The sequence below is a fragment of the Salvelinus sp. IW2-2015 genome, linkage group LG6.1, assembly GCF_002910315.2.
Source record: "Salvelinus sp. IW2-2015 linkage group LG6.1, ASM291031v2, whole genome shotgun sequence".
Classification (NCBI taxonomy): domain Eukaryota; kingdom Metazoa; phylum Chordata; class Actinopteri; order Salmoniformes; family Salmonidae; genus Salvelinus; species Salvelinus sp. IW2-2015.
The window spans coordinates 8577361-8592292 of NC_036845.1; the positions used below are offsets into that span (position 1 = coordinate 8577361).

The window sequence follows — 14932 nt, forward strand, 5'->3', positions numbered from 1 at the left end:
CTTTCCACTCTTCCTCCCTCTTTCTCTTCCTCCCTCTTTCTCTTCCTCCCTCGCTCCGTCCAGTGTGAGTCTGATGAAGAGTAAGTTGGATCCAGAGGGCTTGGGGATCGTGCTGCTGGCTCCGTTCCTCCTGGAGTTCTTCCCTGATCAGGTAACTGAAGAGGAGCTGAGATACTTCAAAGCTGCAGCAATATCCATAAAACATGCTGAGAAGACCGATTTTTAAACAAGAATATCTTTGCTGTATGCGTGTACGTACATGAGCGCTTCTGTTTTGTTAGTGGTTTGTGGCTGACGATAGATATAAATTTGTTGAGTCAAATCTTTTACAGCAATGCACTGGTGACCAAAATATTTAAATATATATTTACACAAACCCCTGTTCAGACAGGGACTCTGTGGCAGGGAAGCATGGCTGAAGAGTGGGAGAGCGAGAGGCAAAGAGAAAGAAAGGTGGGGAGAGGGATGTGGGGACAGAGAGAGAGAGAGGAGCGGGAAGTGTGTTAAAGTGATCAGGGCTTCGGGGACTCACCAGAGGAATGGCCCTCGGCCACAAAGAAATTATACTGCCATTAGCCAACTGGAGACGCACACGCACACGCACACACACACAGACTGAGGTTATGGTTTCACATAAACACACTCACACAGTCTATTAGCATTCTGGAACGTCCCAAAAAAGTGTTTGGGCCTGTGTCGTTATTGACTGGTTTCTAATATAGGCTGTTCTGTGGGATTGGGGTTAGGGTTTCACATGCGTACACACACGCACGCATTCGCACACACACACATACGTGGGTTATGGGTTTCAGGTAAAGTATGCTGAATTGTCTGTGGGTTAGAGACTGTTCTCTAGTCAAACTGCGGGTTCCGATATACCCACATCTTCCAGAGCAGCGTTATCGACACACACACCCCAGAGATGACCCCATGATTGTTAACTGGTTTATATATTGTGTTTACAGGATACTGGAATCCCAGACTCCTTCTCTGTCTACCACTACAATGGCCTGAAACAGTCCAACCACAATGAGAGGGTAAGATATACACACACCTCTAAAACAACCTGACACTGTCACACAACTATGAATGTAATGTGTGTGCATACTGACTGACTGTGTGTGTGTGTGTGTTTCTCTTTGTCAGGTGGAGTATGTGCAGGGTACAGCCCTGGTCCTGGGCTTTGAGGACCCCATGGTGAGGACAGATGACACTCCAGTGAAGCGCTGCCTCCAGACCAAGTGGCCCTACATAGAACTGCTGTGGAATACTGAACGCTCCCCTTCACTTAACTAACTCACTGCTAGGGTGGTAGAGGACTGACTGATCTCCACAGGAAAGAATGCCACAAAGACTGAGACACACAGTACATGTACACTGCTGCACACACAGGAATTTGCTCACTCTCCTGGGAAGGAGAAAAACACACACAGAACATATACTCCACTACACACACTTGACATAGACACACTTGTTTACTGTTAATGCTGTTGTGTTTTACATGACTGTAAATGAAGTCACAGGATGTTTTTGGTTTGTTGTAAAAAGCTGAATGACTTGTCACTCTATAGATGACTCTGTTTTATACTCTGGGATATATTCACCTAATAAGAACTACATATAAAGGAGATAGCTGACCTCGTTGGATGTAAACCTGTAACTGACTGACTGGATCTATGCTTCTGTAACACCCAGCTGTCTGACTGTTAAAGAGAAACAACCAAAGCTTTTTGCAAGACGTGCGCGCACACACACACACACACACACACGCTCTCCTATTCTAACTACAGCTGAGTTAGTTTGACCTCTTAGTACTGAGGCAGGGTATCCCTGACCCAGATTAGGTTTACTGCATTATCTCCATTGAAATAGTCCAGGAGCAGCCTAAATCTGGGGCTGGGAAACTAGCCTCAAGGGTTTTCACAGGAGATTAGAGTAAAAGGGTAACGCACACACATACACACACCCTGGTGTTTACAGCATAAAGGGACCAATCACAGCAGCGATTTTAGGAAATTCCTCCTGTTTAGTGGTTTGACCTGGGAGTAAAACCTTTGGCTGGTTTTACACTTGGAGTGACTTCTCTCTTCATACCAACACAGAAAGTGATATGGTATTCATGTATTTATTGCCCCCCCACTAGCTAATAAACCCTTTTTTTCTTCAATTGTGTGTGGGCTTGTTCAATGTTGCAGGCGACTGCCGACTGACTAATCTACACATCACCTTGCATCACAGTCTCACCTAACCATCCGTCTACTTGCATCATAAGTAACTACTCATTATTGTTTGTAGATCAGTCAGTCACAATTTACCCACAATTCATCATTGACTTCAACAGAATGCTCTCGAACATGGCCTGTATGTATGTGCTTTCATGTGTGTCAGTCTATGTGGTGTATGTGTGTTATTGGAAAGGGGAAATCTGTGTTTGTTGGATGAGACTGGGAGATAGAGAGAACAATAACGGATGGTTGAACTATTGAGCGCACACTGAAACTCATACAAATTAGAATGCTTTTACCTGGTGAATGACCATCATAACACAGGCATGTGGCACACCAGAGAGAGGAGCACTACTCTTGTTCTAGTCCTCTGTGTGTGTGTGTGTGTGTACACGCACGCGCATGTGTATCCTCACCAGGTAAAGTTTCTAAGAACTGATATCCTGTTGAATATCTGAAGTCTCTTCATTCTGTTCATCTTGGATTTACACGAAAGCAGTTGAGAAAGAACAGTCGACCGCTCTATCAACATTGTTCAAAAGGGCAATTTTAAGAGTGCTGTTGACGTGTGTCTGTGTGTACACTGGGTTAAACTGTCCTTCACCTCTGAATGCCTGCACACAGCAAGAAGAAACATGCTCACACAGCATATGTGCTCTATGAGAATGGCAGGTACACAGGCACAGTACATTCTATGTTTGTGTCTGTCTGTTGTTGGTCACCATATGCATGTGTGAGACCATATGCTCGTCTGTAATGTAATGAGCCACTATGGTTCCATCTGTCTCTGGAGTTCAACACTGACACTGACATTATCTTCACAGATCTTCATTGTAAAGGATTGAACTTGTTAGTGATCCCTTCACGCGCCAATCCCTTTAGCGGGATCGATTTGACAACATCCAGTGAAATTGCAGAGCGCCAAATTCAAACTACAAAAATATCAATATTCAAGATAACTGAAAATATAAGTGTAATACATCAAAATAAAGCTTAACTTCTTGTTAATCCAGACGCAGTGTCAGATTTCAAAAAGGCTTTACGGCGAAAGCAGACCATGCGATTATCTGAGGACAGCGCCCCGGGATACAAACACATAAATAATTTTCAACCAGGCAGTTGGCGACACAAAAGTCAGAAATAACGATATAAATGCCTTACCTTTGAAGAACTTCATCGGACTGAGCTTGTTGTTATTGCAGGCAATCTCAACGCTGTGCGTTACAGGGAAGACATCCTCCTCCCTCATGTGGTACCCTTCCTGCAGGCTCATCCTGACATGACCCTCCAGCATGACAATGCCACCAGCCATACTGCTCGTTCTGTGCGTGATTTCCTGCAAGTCAGGAATGTCAGTGTTCTGCCATGGCCAGCGAAGAGCCCGGATCTCAATCCCATTGAGCACGTCTGGGACCTGTTGGATCGGAGGGTGGGGGATGGGGCCATTCCCCACAGAAATGTCCGGGAACTTGCAGGTTCCTTGGTGGAAGAGTGGGGTAACATCTCACAGCAAGAACTGGAAAATCTGGTCCACTGCAGTACTTAATGCAGCTGGTGGCCACACCAGATACTGACTGTTACTTTTGATTTTGTTCGGGGACACATTATTCAATTTCTGTTAGTCACATGTCTGTGGAACTTGTTCAGTTTATGTCTCAGTTGTTGAATCTTGTTATGTTCAAACAAATATTTACACATGTTAAGTTTGCTGAAAATATACGCAGCTGACAGTGAGAGGACGTTTCTTTTTTTGCTGAGTTTACATTAGCAGGGAGGGAGGGAAGGGGTAGATTGAGACGGAGAGAGAGGTATGGACAGCAAGAGGAGTGCAGAGAGACATAAAGAAAGAGATTGAGAACAGCAGAGGGAAAAAGAAGGAGGGGTAAAGGAGGAAGAGGGCATGCGAGGGGGAGGGGTTAAGGAGAGTTGGGGAAACTTGTCTGAATTCTCCATCTGGTAGGTCAAGGTTGTTCACTGTGACTCCCTCTCATCACCATGCAGCCTCCGATTCTATAACACACACACTCTGACACACACAACATACACAACCCCACCTGGTTCATATCACTTGTCTGAAAATATGAAGAAGTGGTTTACAGTAACATCCTAACTCTACACACGCACACAGTAACATAGAAACGCATACGTTTCAGCCTAAGTACTTCATTTTGGTCCATAGCTAAATAAATTGTTACTAAGGTCATTACAGATCACAGATGTTTGGACAATGTGGTCCACATAAGTCATGTTTCTCCAACCAACACAAATGGACATAAAGCATCTCCTAAACATGTTCCTCATAACAGCTGAGAAAGACCAGTACTCCCCAGCACACAGTCACAGTTTTACAGCTCACTATGACTATATGAGACTTTCTGTCTTTTGACAACAAACATTCTAAAGTTCAGATTAAATTAAAACTCTCCTGATGCTGATTAGGAGCAGACTGAGTTAATGCAGGAACACACACACATGACACACACACACACTGGAGGAGTGATGTGAGCATAGTGGAATTTTCTGCTTTGATAAGATTACACTGTTTATCTACAGGATGTAGACTATTCAGGCAAGATGGCTATAAAACGCACACCCACAAATTGTGTCTGGATCAGAATAGGCTACGAGTTTATTTATAGCTTAACTTTTGGGAGAGGACTCGCGCAGGTCAGGGGATTGGTAACGCGTACGTTGAAAACCCATCACACACACACACACACACATAGGCCTACACACAAACACATTTAGACACACACATTCAACGTGATAGGCCTAACCCGTCTTTAGTTTTAGTGCTCAGGCTGGCGTGTTTAACTTTAGATCTCAGTAATAATTACGCGAGATAATTACCGGTGATTATTCTTTAATGGAAGGAAACGCACCTCATTAAACCGGCGCGGTCAGAATAAACGGTTTAATAATAAAACACCGCGAAACCCGAGATCTGTAATATCAGACATATCAATATCACCACACTGACTGAAGTCATGTCATATTGTATGGCCATTGTGCGTGCGCGTGTGTGTGAGCGAGCGAGAAAGAGAGATAATTAATACATCCACTTTATAATATTTATTGCTTCACGATCAAAACCTACGAAATGAGAAAATCGCTTTTCCCCATAAAACGATAGCTTGGTGATGCAGCCCCTTGGAGCGCGTTCTGATGTGGTCTGGATGCGGTSTTGAAGGGGGCGCGGGGGTCGAAGTGTTGCGCAACCGGGGCGCGCACAGAATACAAGCGCGCCGCCGCAGCGACAGGAGAGTCTGGCTACAGGCTGCAGAGTGTGTGTGAGTGAGAGCATCAATAGATCTGACCCGGAGGAGAGTGTGTGTGTAGCTTGTGTGGGAGACAGAAGGGAGAGCGGAACGCACGGGCACAACTTGGGATAACTCACCTGGCAGGACAGAAACATCTCTCTCGCTCCATCTCTTCTATCATCTATCTCTCTCCTTGCTAACGGATTCAAGCGGTGTGATAGACTACTGGTCTGGCTGCGGGGAAGGTGTTAATGTGTGCCTATAGGATGTGCGCGTTCGGTGGGATGTTGTGTCGCGTGGTGTCGGTGCTGTGGCTGGTCCTTTCGGTGGTCTCGGGGTTCAACCTGCATGCGGAGCGCCCGGCCGTGTACGGAGGACCAGAGGGGAGCTACTTTGGTTACTCCGTGGACTTCTACCGACCGACCCCCGAAAGCAGCACGTGAGTGACAACAGTCCGAGACCACAACTATCACTTTAAAACATAGCATTTTGTATGTTGTTAATTTCAATTTCGAACAGCCTACAAAGGTCTGCGGGTTCGTGTTGGGTTAATATGAATGAAGTCTGGATTCCCAGAAAAAACATGTCCGAACAGAGAGATGGGTTCACTCTCCTAATAAAATAGTAGAATAGAATATCATTATTTCAACAGGAAATTCGTCTTGCAAGTGAACACAAATACAGTTACAAATGTCACAGAATAGTAGACTAAGTTGGGACAGTTTTCCAAGCACACCAATATTTCATAGTGCTAGTAGCCTACTGTACTTGTGCTTTCTGTGCTGACTGTGTGATGAGCGCTGGGATTTGTAAAGAAACTGAGGACTGTTTTATTACCAAGATGCTCCTATCATGTTTCTTGTTTCAACTCCTTAGTTTTATGCACTGGATAAGAGCTTCCACTAAATTACTAAAATATGAATGTGTCTTGCCCAATGAATGTGTGTAGTAATCTGTCTCTCTAGCAGTGTGTGTGTCTCTGTGTGCTAAAGACCATTTATTTATCTTAAGTTTTGTGTGTGAACATTCGGTTAGTGGCATTATACCTCTGTCATGACTGTGTCCCTGCAGGTTGAGTGTGTTGGTGGGAGCGCCCAAGGCCAACACGTCCCAGCCAGGCATCATAGAGGGAGGAGCTGTCTACTACTGTCCCTATCCCCCAAACCCTGACCCCACCAAGCTACCCTACAGCTGCACACAGATACCCTTCGACAATGCCAGTGAGTTACACCATGCTGTGTACCTGTGTGCGTGTGTGTGTGTGACGTGTGTTTGCGTGTGTGTGTGTGCTAGTTCTGCTCGCACAAAGTTCATGAGTGAGTATGAAGGGGTTAACTCCTGCCCATGTGGTTGGCTTCAGGTTTCAGGGGCACAGAAGAACCGTACGTGTGTGTGTGTGTGTTCCTGTTAGAAGTGTAATTTCACCCGATGCACTTACATACATCCGGACAAATAACAGAACACAAGAGAGCGCCCTCACCACTAATGTGTGTGTGTGTGATGATCCATATGGTCTTTGTCAGCTGGAGTGTGTATGAAGAGGGCCATAGAAAAATAACTACTATTAATTTCTATGAGAAAGATATGTTGGTGGGTGGTGGCTGAATGCATCTGTCTGTCTGGTGTTCTAGAATTCTGATCCTGTCACCTCTGTTTCTTTACTGAAAACGACTTCCTGTTGCACTAATCGGTCTATTCTGATAGGATGGGCAATCCATTTCATAGGATGAATAACTCCTCTACTCTCTCTCCTCTTTCTCTGCTCCTCCTCTCTCTCCTTCTCTCTCTCTGTTTCTCTCTCTCTCTCTCTTCTCTCTCAATTATCCTGGGGAGGGGTAAATTGTGAGTGTGTAGAAGCGGTCAGGGGCTAGGGGGTAAACTGTGAGCACATGGGAATTTTTTCCCTCTGAGACTGTCTGGAGGGGATAAGAGGGAGGGGAGGTTCTGCTTTTATTAGATCTTCGAATTCATTGTGTGTGTGTGTGTGTGTGTGTGTGTGTGTGTGTGTGTGTGTGTGTGTGTGTGTGTGTGTGTGTGTGTGTGTGTGTGTGTGTGTGTGTGTGTGTGTGTGTGTGTGTGTGTGTGTGTGTGTGTGTGTTGTTGATGTGCATGGATATGGTGGATATGGCTAGAGTTACTGTAGCCTCTTAATACAGGTACAAACCAGCGACATGAGAGACACAACACACCCACGCATATAATCTATCATCAACACACACCACACACACACACACCACACACACACACACACCACACACACACACACACACACACACACACACAACACAACACACACACACACACACACACACCACACCACAACACAAAACCATAGTAGGCCTATCAGGGAGAAGAGGAGAGGAGAGAGAGAGAGATGAAGGAATTAAGCAATAAGACTAGAGAGGGTGCAATATGGCGATCAGTGGCATGGCTGTGGTGCGCCTGGCCTGGTGCAGTCAAAGGGAAGAGACCAAGCCACTTACTGGGTTAGGGGTTAGGAACAGTGTGCAGTTGCGCATGAGGTCTTCTAATGACAAAACTGACAATATATATGGGAATAGCTCTCAAATTTCATAATTAGTTATCTCTTTCTTACCTTGTCGTCTAGAATGGGCCGGAGAAAGTCAGTCTTCAGTGTGTGTGGTAGGTTACTGGTGTTTTATGAGGCGTAGACGCCGTCTCTCTAAAACAGGCCAGCTGGCCTTCAATAACAGGAAAGGATCTGCACTGGAGCAGACTAACACCCACTGAACACACAAACACACACACACACACACAAGTCATACCATTTACAGCATGACATTGGACATTAAAGATCAAGGTGTATTTCTAGAAACTTCAATAGAAACATTTTAAAAAGTTAGTGTTACTTTAGTTAGCTTCCAATCTGGGCCTTCCATGGTGTATAGGCAGGCATGACCATGTTGTACAGAGACTAGACCTATTACGGCTGGGCAGGTCGATTGATGCCATAATAAATCTCTTCCTCTTTCCTCCTCCCTCCCCCATCTCTCTCTATAGATAACAGGATGATTAAGGTTAATGGCACCAGGGAGCCTTTGGATTCAAGTCTCACCAGTGGTTTGGAGCCTCAGTTAGAACTCACAAAGGCAAGTGGTGTGAGGAATGATATTCTGTCTACCCTAACCCGTCATAGATGTAAACCATCAGTGCTATGACTAACTAATACACTTTGATCCAGTCATATACATGCACATGTGGTGTGTGTGTGTGCATGCGTTTGTGTGTCTAGGCCTGTGCTCCTCTCTACCACTGCGTTACAGTGAAGGTGAACGGTGAGAAGGACCCGGTAGGAACCTGCTATGTGCCGTGCAGAACTTCAGCGCTCTCGCAGAATACTCACCCTGTAGGACCAGTGAGTTCACCACACACACACACACACACACAACACACACACACACACACACACACACACACACACACACACACACACACACACACCACACCAACACACAACACAACACAACACCAACACACACACACACACACACACAACACACACACACACAACCAACAGACCACACTCTTTAATGTCCATTATATTTCTGGCCCGGACAGAGATGGCGCTTCCTTCGCGTTCCTAGGAAACTATGCAGTATTTAGTTTTTTGTTGTTGAGAAATTGTTAGGTTATATTACTTGTTAGATATTACTGCATGGTCGGAACTAGAAGCACAAGCATTTCGCTACACTTGACATCTGCTAACCATGTGGATGACACAGACACACAGACACACACACACACACACACACACACACACACAACGTACAAACACATACACACAAACACACATACGCACTTGTGATGGTGGGGAAAAATCGATGCTACTATATCGATACTTTGACTCCAAGTATCGATTTGTAAAATGTATTTATACATTTTTTGATGCTAGGTAGTGTTAGCTAATTGACTGAACCTGCGCCAAAACTCAGGTTTTTATCCTATAGCTTGTTCACAATTTTCTTTTTAAATAGTGAGCCAACATGTTTTCAGCATTTTTATTTCCGTGGTTGATTAAAACAAATTTTCTCATGCTCTCTCTTGTCTCTCTGCAGCAGACATGCAGAATAGTGAGCAATATATTTGGAACATCAAATTGCAATAAAATCGCAGTAGCGAATTGCAATATGTATAGAATCATGAGAAACCCTGGCAATTTCCAGCCCTAATACACACACACCAAATTGCAAGACAACAGCATCTTGTAGTAAAAGAGGCTAGATACTCAGTACTCTGATATACTGTCTATGGCTGGAGACTAACAGGCTACAGTCAAAACCATTAGCAGGATAAGAAGCTACGGTCACTTTCAGGTGGCCAGTTGTAAACACCCACTGGAACACACAACTAGGCTTGGCGGTATACCGTATATACCGTATAGCGGGGTATTTGAAAAAAGCCACTTGATGGTTTTTCAATACTGTCAAAACAAAAGTTTTTCAATTCATTTGAATATTTCTAGCTACTTTTTAAGTTATTACCTGCAGTCAACTTGTGCAATACCTTAGGAGATAAAGCATGTTGCGTTCTTCATTTTAACCTGTCACAATATTTTAGATGAGCCAGTCACGTGTGTGTTTGTAAATAGCACAATGGGAGAAAGCGAGCTGGTGAGACCATAGCGTTCTATATCTATCAGAGTCTCTGTTGTGCAGCGCACATGAGGTGATGACGTTACACTTGTATGCAAATCACTGCAAATCAAGTCAAAGAGCTCTGGATGAGTTATCTGTATGGCTGCCATTTTTTCCCTGTGTTTCTACCAATATTTTTTTTCTCCCCCGTTCATCTCGCATCTACACATGCTGCTCTTCTTTTAGAAAAGCACGCATCACAACTTTGCTCATTTGCACAACATCTCTTGTTCACTTTTGCTTGGAAACTTCCACACTCACCGAAAATGACATTCGGTAGGTACTAGCTATGCTTGTATAACTTCATGAGCTGTATTTGCCTGTCTGCAATTAGTTTATGTTCGTTTTCGCTCGTTAGCATTTAGTTATGTAATTTCACTATTAGTTTGTGCAAATTTTATTAGCATTCTGGGAATAGAGGCCCAATGGGCTTTTCTTGTGTTTTTAGCCCCGCCTTATTTTCTATGCCYGAAATACTGTAAATCCCGGTATGAGAGAAGGAAGGTATGATAATATGAAAATCTGAATACCGTACAACCTAACTAGGAGGCATGCAACTTAGTCCGTTTCAATCACAGAGGGCCTTGCTCATGTGAACATGTGAACCCTCTTCCTCTCACTTATCATTGACTCTCTACAAAAATATCCTGACACACACACACACACACACAAACAAACAGATCTGGTGTTTTAGTGATTCTGGGGGTTATTTAAAGGTTAGTTTTATGTTGTCAGTAAGATTTGACCACATCGACATCAAACAACTATGTAATTTCACTAAAAGAAAAACATAAAACATTCTACTCTACTGGACAGTTTTTATTGAGATCAACGTGATGGTTCCAAGGGGGTTGGACGCACAATGCTACTGTACAAACCCAGCACACCTGCACTCGCGCACGCACACATACACATATACACACACACGTATGCACACACACACACTCAGTCTCTGTAATGTTTCCAACCCAGTGTGTGTGTTTCAACCTTTCTCTCTGGGAGCTTCTTGTTTAGATTTTAATGTGGATTTATGACCTCCGAGCTTACGCACTCCAGCTAACATACATAGCAGTGTGTGTGTGTGTGTGTGTGTGCTGTCTCTTATACACATCTAGATGTGTATAAGAGACAGGTGTGTGTAGTTACGACTCATTTCACCTCTCCTCTGGGTGCCTCTGGAACACGGGGAATGATTCATTATCAGCCAGGTTTATATACACACACACACACACCATGCACTCCGATTTCTTCCACATAGAGTTTGGACATGGAATAGTGGAGAGGTAAAGTTAGAGCTACTTCAGGGTCATGCTTTTTGTAACACTTCAACTAATAACAATTCACCATAGGAGGGTTGAAACGATGGTCTGATATGGTGTGTGATTGTGTTTGTCAGATGATCCAGACCCAGAGGGACAGGGTTTCTGCCAGGCCGGGTTCAGTGTGGACTTCACCAAGGTAACAACCATCACTACCCACGTGACGTCCTCATCACCGTCCATGTCATGACATCCTCATCACCGTCCATGTCATGACATCCTCATCACCGTCCATGTCATGACGTCCTCATCACCGTCCATGTCATGACGTCCTCATCACCGCCCATGTCATGACATCCTCATCACCGTCCATGTCATGACATCCTCATCACCGTCCATGTCATGACATCCCCATCACTGTCCATGTCATGACATCCTCATCACTGTCCATGTCATGACGTCCTCATCACCGTCCATGTCATGACATCCTCATCACCGTCCATGTCATGACATCCTCATCACCGTCCATGTCATGACAATTCTCAATACAGAGAGAACCCCTTAGTTATTTTCTAGCACACAATCACAGCCGAATCAAAATATTCCCAAGACGTGTGTGTGTAAAAAGACATGTTTGTCATAACACCCTCCCTCCTCCTCATCCTCCCTTTCTCTCCGTCTGACCAGTCCTCTCTCAAGACAATAGAGAGACACACAATAAGGGTTAGAGGGGAGAGAGCTAGGAGGCATGCAACTTAGTCCGTTTCAATCACAGAGGGCCTTGCTCATGTGAACATCTGAACCCTCTTCCTCTCTGCTCAATGTACCCTCTTGTACAGGAAGCTGTCATTTTCAACAGGAAGTACACATGGATGACTGAAGACAGTACACACACACACACACACACACACATAGAAACAAACAGACACACACACATTGTCTTTTATGATTGTTTCTTCAATGTTTATCAATCAGTGTGTATACAGGTAAGTCAGGACGAGCTAGACCACTTAAAGGTCCAATGCAACCATTTTTATCTGAATATTAAATCATTTTTGGGGTAACAATGAAGTACCCTACTGTGATTGTTTCTGATTAAAAGGGTAAAAATATGCAAAAATAGCTTCTTAGCAAAGAGCAATTTCAAAAGCAAGAATTTTGCTATAACTATCTGGGAGTGGTCTGAGTGGGGAGGGGGATAACTGACAATTAGCTGTTATTTGCAGAGAGGTTTGGAACTGACTTTCGTATTGGTCTATTAACTAATGTATTACCTGGTGATGACACCTGTCACGCCAAAACTACAACCCAACAAAATAGGCTGGCATTTCAGGTGGTCTTTTCAAACAGCTCTTACAATAAAAGGGCATTATCATACTGTGGAAATATATAAAAAATCACAGGAAAATCATGTGTCTGACTGCACTGGGCCTTTAAAGTGCATTGAATTTGGTTTAACACAGGCAGATTAAGTATCGTCGCTTATATGATCCTGTGGGGTCCTGATCYGGAGCTCTCGTCCCGACCCAGATCTATATACAGTGCATTCGGAAGTATTGAGACCCCTTCCCCTTTTCCACATTTTGTTACGTTACAGCCTTATTCTAAAATAGATTTTTTTTTAAATTCTCATCAATCTACACACAATACCCCATAATGACATAGTGAAAACAGGTTTTCAGAATTTAAAAAACCAGAAATACCTTATTTACATAAGTATTCTTTGCTATGAGGCTCGAAATTGAGCTCCGTTCCATCCTGATCATCCTTGATATGTTTCTACAACTTGATTGGACATGATTTGGAAAGGCAAACACCTGTCTATAAAAGGTACCACAGTTGACAGTGCATGTCAGAGCAAAAACCGAGCCATCAAGTTGAAGGAATTGTCCGTAGAGCTTCTGGGGAAGCGTATCAAATCCCCACGGACACAGTGGCCTCCATCATTCTTAAATGGGAGAAGTTTGGAACCACCAAGACTCTTCCTAGAGCTGGCCGCCCGGCCAAACTGAGCAATCTGGGGAGAAGGGCCTTGGTCAGGGAGGTGACCAAAAACCCGATGGTCACTCTGACAGAGCTCCAGAGTTCCCCTGTGGAGATGGGAGAACCTTCCAGAAGGACAAACATCTCTGCAGCACTCCACCAATAATGCATTTATGGTAGAGTGGCCAGACAGAAGCCACTCRTCAGTAAAAGGAACCTGACAGTCAGCTTGGAGTTTTCCAAAAGGCACCTAAAGGAATCTTAGACAATGAGGATCTAGATTGTCTGGACTGATGAAACCAGGATTTAACTTCGTGGCCTAAACTTCGTGGCCTAAAATGCATATCTGGAAGAGACCTGGAACCATCCCTATGATAAAGCATGGTGGTGGGGATGTTTTTCAGTGGCAGGAACTGGGAGACTAGTCAGGATCGAGGGAAAGATGCAAAGTAAAGTACAGAGAGATCCTTGATGAAAACCTGCTCCAGAGCGCTCAGGACCTCAGACTGGGGCGAAGGTTTACCTTCCAACAGGACAACAACCCTAAGCACACAGTCAAGACAATGCAGGAATGGCATCGGGACATGTCTCTGAATGTCCTTGAGTGGCCCAGCCAGAGCCCAGACTTGAACCCGATCGGACATCTCTAGAGAGACCTGAAAATAGTTGTGCAGCGACGTTCCCCATCCAACCTGACAGAGCTTGAGAGGATCTGCAGAGAAGAATGGGAGAAACTCCCCAAATACAGATGTGCCAAGCTTGATAKCCAAGAAGACTCAAGGTTGTAATTGCTACCAAAGGTGCTTCAACAAAGTACTGAGTAAAGGGTCTGAATACCTATGTAAATGTAATATTTCTGTTTATTTATTTTTTATACATTTGCAAAAATATGTAAAAACCTGTTTTTGCTTTGTCATTATGGGGTATTGTGTGTAGATTGATGAGGTGGAATAAAACAATTTAATACATTTTAGAGTACGGTTGTAACGTAACAAAATGTGAAAAAAAGTCAAGGGGTCTGAATACTTCCCGAATGCACTGTAAATTCAGCTTTTGTCCAGTCTTGAAGAAGTTAGTCCTAACCCTGGACTGACCCTGACTTTCTCATCCTCAGGAGGGGACACTGGTGGTGGGCGGACCTGGCAGCTTCTACTGGCAAGGTAACATTAGCCCACTCTATGTGAAACACTTGAATTGCAACAAAAAAAAGGCAGAGAGACAAAGAGAGAGGGAGAAAGAGGTGAGTTTAGCAGCACGATCAAGGCACATTCCTGCACCAGACCTGGATTCACATAGTATTTGATGAAGCACTCCTCCAGTTCATTTCTCTCATTCCTGATGTGCAGTTTGATCCCAGGAGAAGCCAGAGTAGGACAAGGTAGAGTGAGAGACCCTCCCTCCTCTCTCTCTGACAGGAAGTGTTTGAGTGAGTCTAGGCTCAGTTGTAATGAGCTGATCAGAGGGTAATGGGGTGTGGAGGAACTCCCACTCACTATGGTAATGGGTGTGTGTGTTGGAGGGCAGACACCTGCTTCAGTCTGACGGTGGAC

The 14932-nt window shown here is 44.3% G+C and overlaps 2 protein-coding genes and 1 long non-coding RNA gene across 4 annotated transcripts in view; all 3 read left to right on the forward strand.

The window, feature by feature from the left end:
* The window catches only part of LOC111964981 (ubiquitin carboxyl-terminal hydrolase MINDY-3), a 51436-nt gene extending 49269 nt beyond the window's left edge, over positions 1–2167 (forward strand). For both annotated transcript variants that reach the window (XM_023988888.2, XM_070443988.1), the window contains 3 exons: positions 64–151; positions 966–1037; positions 1147–2167. In XM_023988888.2, the coding sequence (XP_023844656.1) occupies positions 64–151; positions 966–1037; positions 1147–1296 (310 nt within the window). In that variant the 3' untranslated portion in view covers positions 1297–2167. The remainder of the gene's footprint in view (positions 1–63; positions 152–965; positions 1038–1146) is intronic.
* A 3298-nt stretch (positions 2168–5465) lies between these two features.
* Positions 5466–8648, forward strand: LOC111964983 (integrin alpha-8-like). The gene is made up of 4 exons (XM_070443807.1): positions 5466–5924; positions 6557–6705; positions 8507–8595; positions 8643–8648. The coding sequence occupies exons 1-4, from the start codon at positions 5737–5739 to the stop codon at positions 8646–8648; spliced, it is 432 nt and encodes a 143-aa protein (XP_070299908.1). The 5' UTR covers positions 5466–5736.
* Positions 8649–8743: 95 nt separating this feature from the next.
* LOC139027891 (uncharacterized) lies at positions 8744–14546 on the forward strand. The gene is made up of 3 exons (XR_011480030.1): positions 8744–8861; positions 11537–11598; positions 14497–14546. It is a non-coding gene; the product is annotated as an uncharacterized lncRNA (long non-coding RNA).
* Positions 14547–14932: the final 386 nt, after the last annotated feature.

What these genes read in the sequence shown, in the direction of transcription:
- LOC111964983 (XM_070443807.1), top strand. Translation starts at nt 5,737, where the DNA reads ATGTGTGCCTATAGGATGTGCGCGTTCGGTGGGATGTTGTGTCGCGTG. An exon ending in CCGACCCCCGAAAGCAGCAC is followed by an intron (nt 5,925 to 6,556) that starts GTGAGTGACAAC and finishes GTGTCCCTGCAG; the next exon opens with GTTGAGTGTGTTGGTGGGAG. An exon ending in GATACCCTTCGACAATGCCA is followed by an intron (nt 6,706 to 8,506) that starts GTGAGTTACACC and finishes CTCTCTCTATAG; the next exon opens with ATAACAGGATGATTAAGGTT.